The 333-nt window shown below is 52.0% G+C and overlaps 1 protein-coding gene across 1 annotated transcript in view; it reads right to left on the bottom strand.

Annotated features, from left to right (window-relative positions):
• IFNGR2 (interferon gamma receptor 2) overlaps positions 1 to 27 on the bottom strand; it is a 15,395-nt gene extending 15,368 nt beyond the window's left edge. Inside the window, exon 1 of the mRNA XM_023741300.1 lies at positions 24 to 27. Within this exon, the coding sequence (XP_023597068.1) occupies positions 24 to 27 (4 nt within the window). The remainder of the gene's footprint in view (positions 1 to 23) is intronic.
• Between the last annotated feature and the right edge of the window lie 306 nt (positions 28 to 333).

Here is a 333-nt window from a genome sequence, read left to right as displayed (position 1 = left end):
TCCAGGCTCCTCCTTGCACCTACCCATTACGGCTACTCCCCCAGCCTCACCCCAGAATTATCTAATTCATAAAGAACCCTCGTCATGAGAGGGAGCACTGCATAGCTGTCAACTGTGTGGACTCTGGAGGCAACCCCATGTGTTTCAGGGCAGAACTGTGCTCCACAGGGTTTTCACAGGCTATCACCTGTCAGAAGTAGCTCGCCAAGCCTCTCTTCTGAGGAGCCTGTGGGTGGATTGGAACCACTGACCTTTCGGTTCGTAGTCGAACACTTAATGGTGCCACCCAGGGCTCCATGTAAAGGCAGGGTTTGTGTTTTATTTCCAACCTAA

This window comes from Trichechus manatus, unplaced genomic scaffold, assembly GCF_000243295.1.
Source record: "Trichechus manatus latirostris isolate Lorelei unplaced genomic scaffold, TriManLat1.0 scaffold00177, whole genome shotgun sequence".
In the NCBI taxonomy this organism is placed as follows: domain Eukaryota; kingdom Metazoa; phylum Chordata; class Mammalia; order Sirenia; family Trichechidae; genus Trichechus; species Trichechus manatus.
Note: the sequence above shows the minus strand (reverse complement) of the source record. Positions and strands in the feature narration are given on the sequence as shown.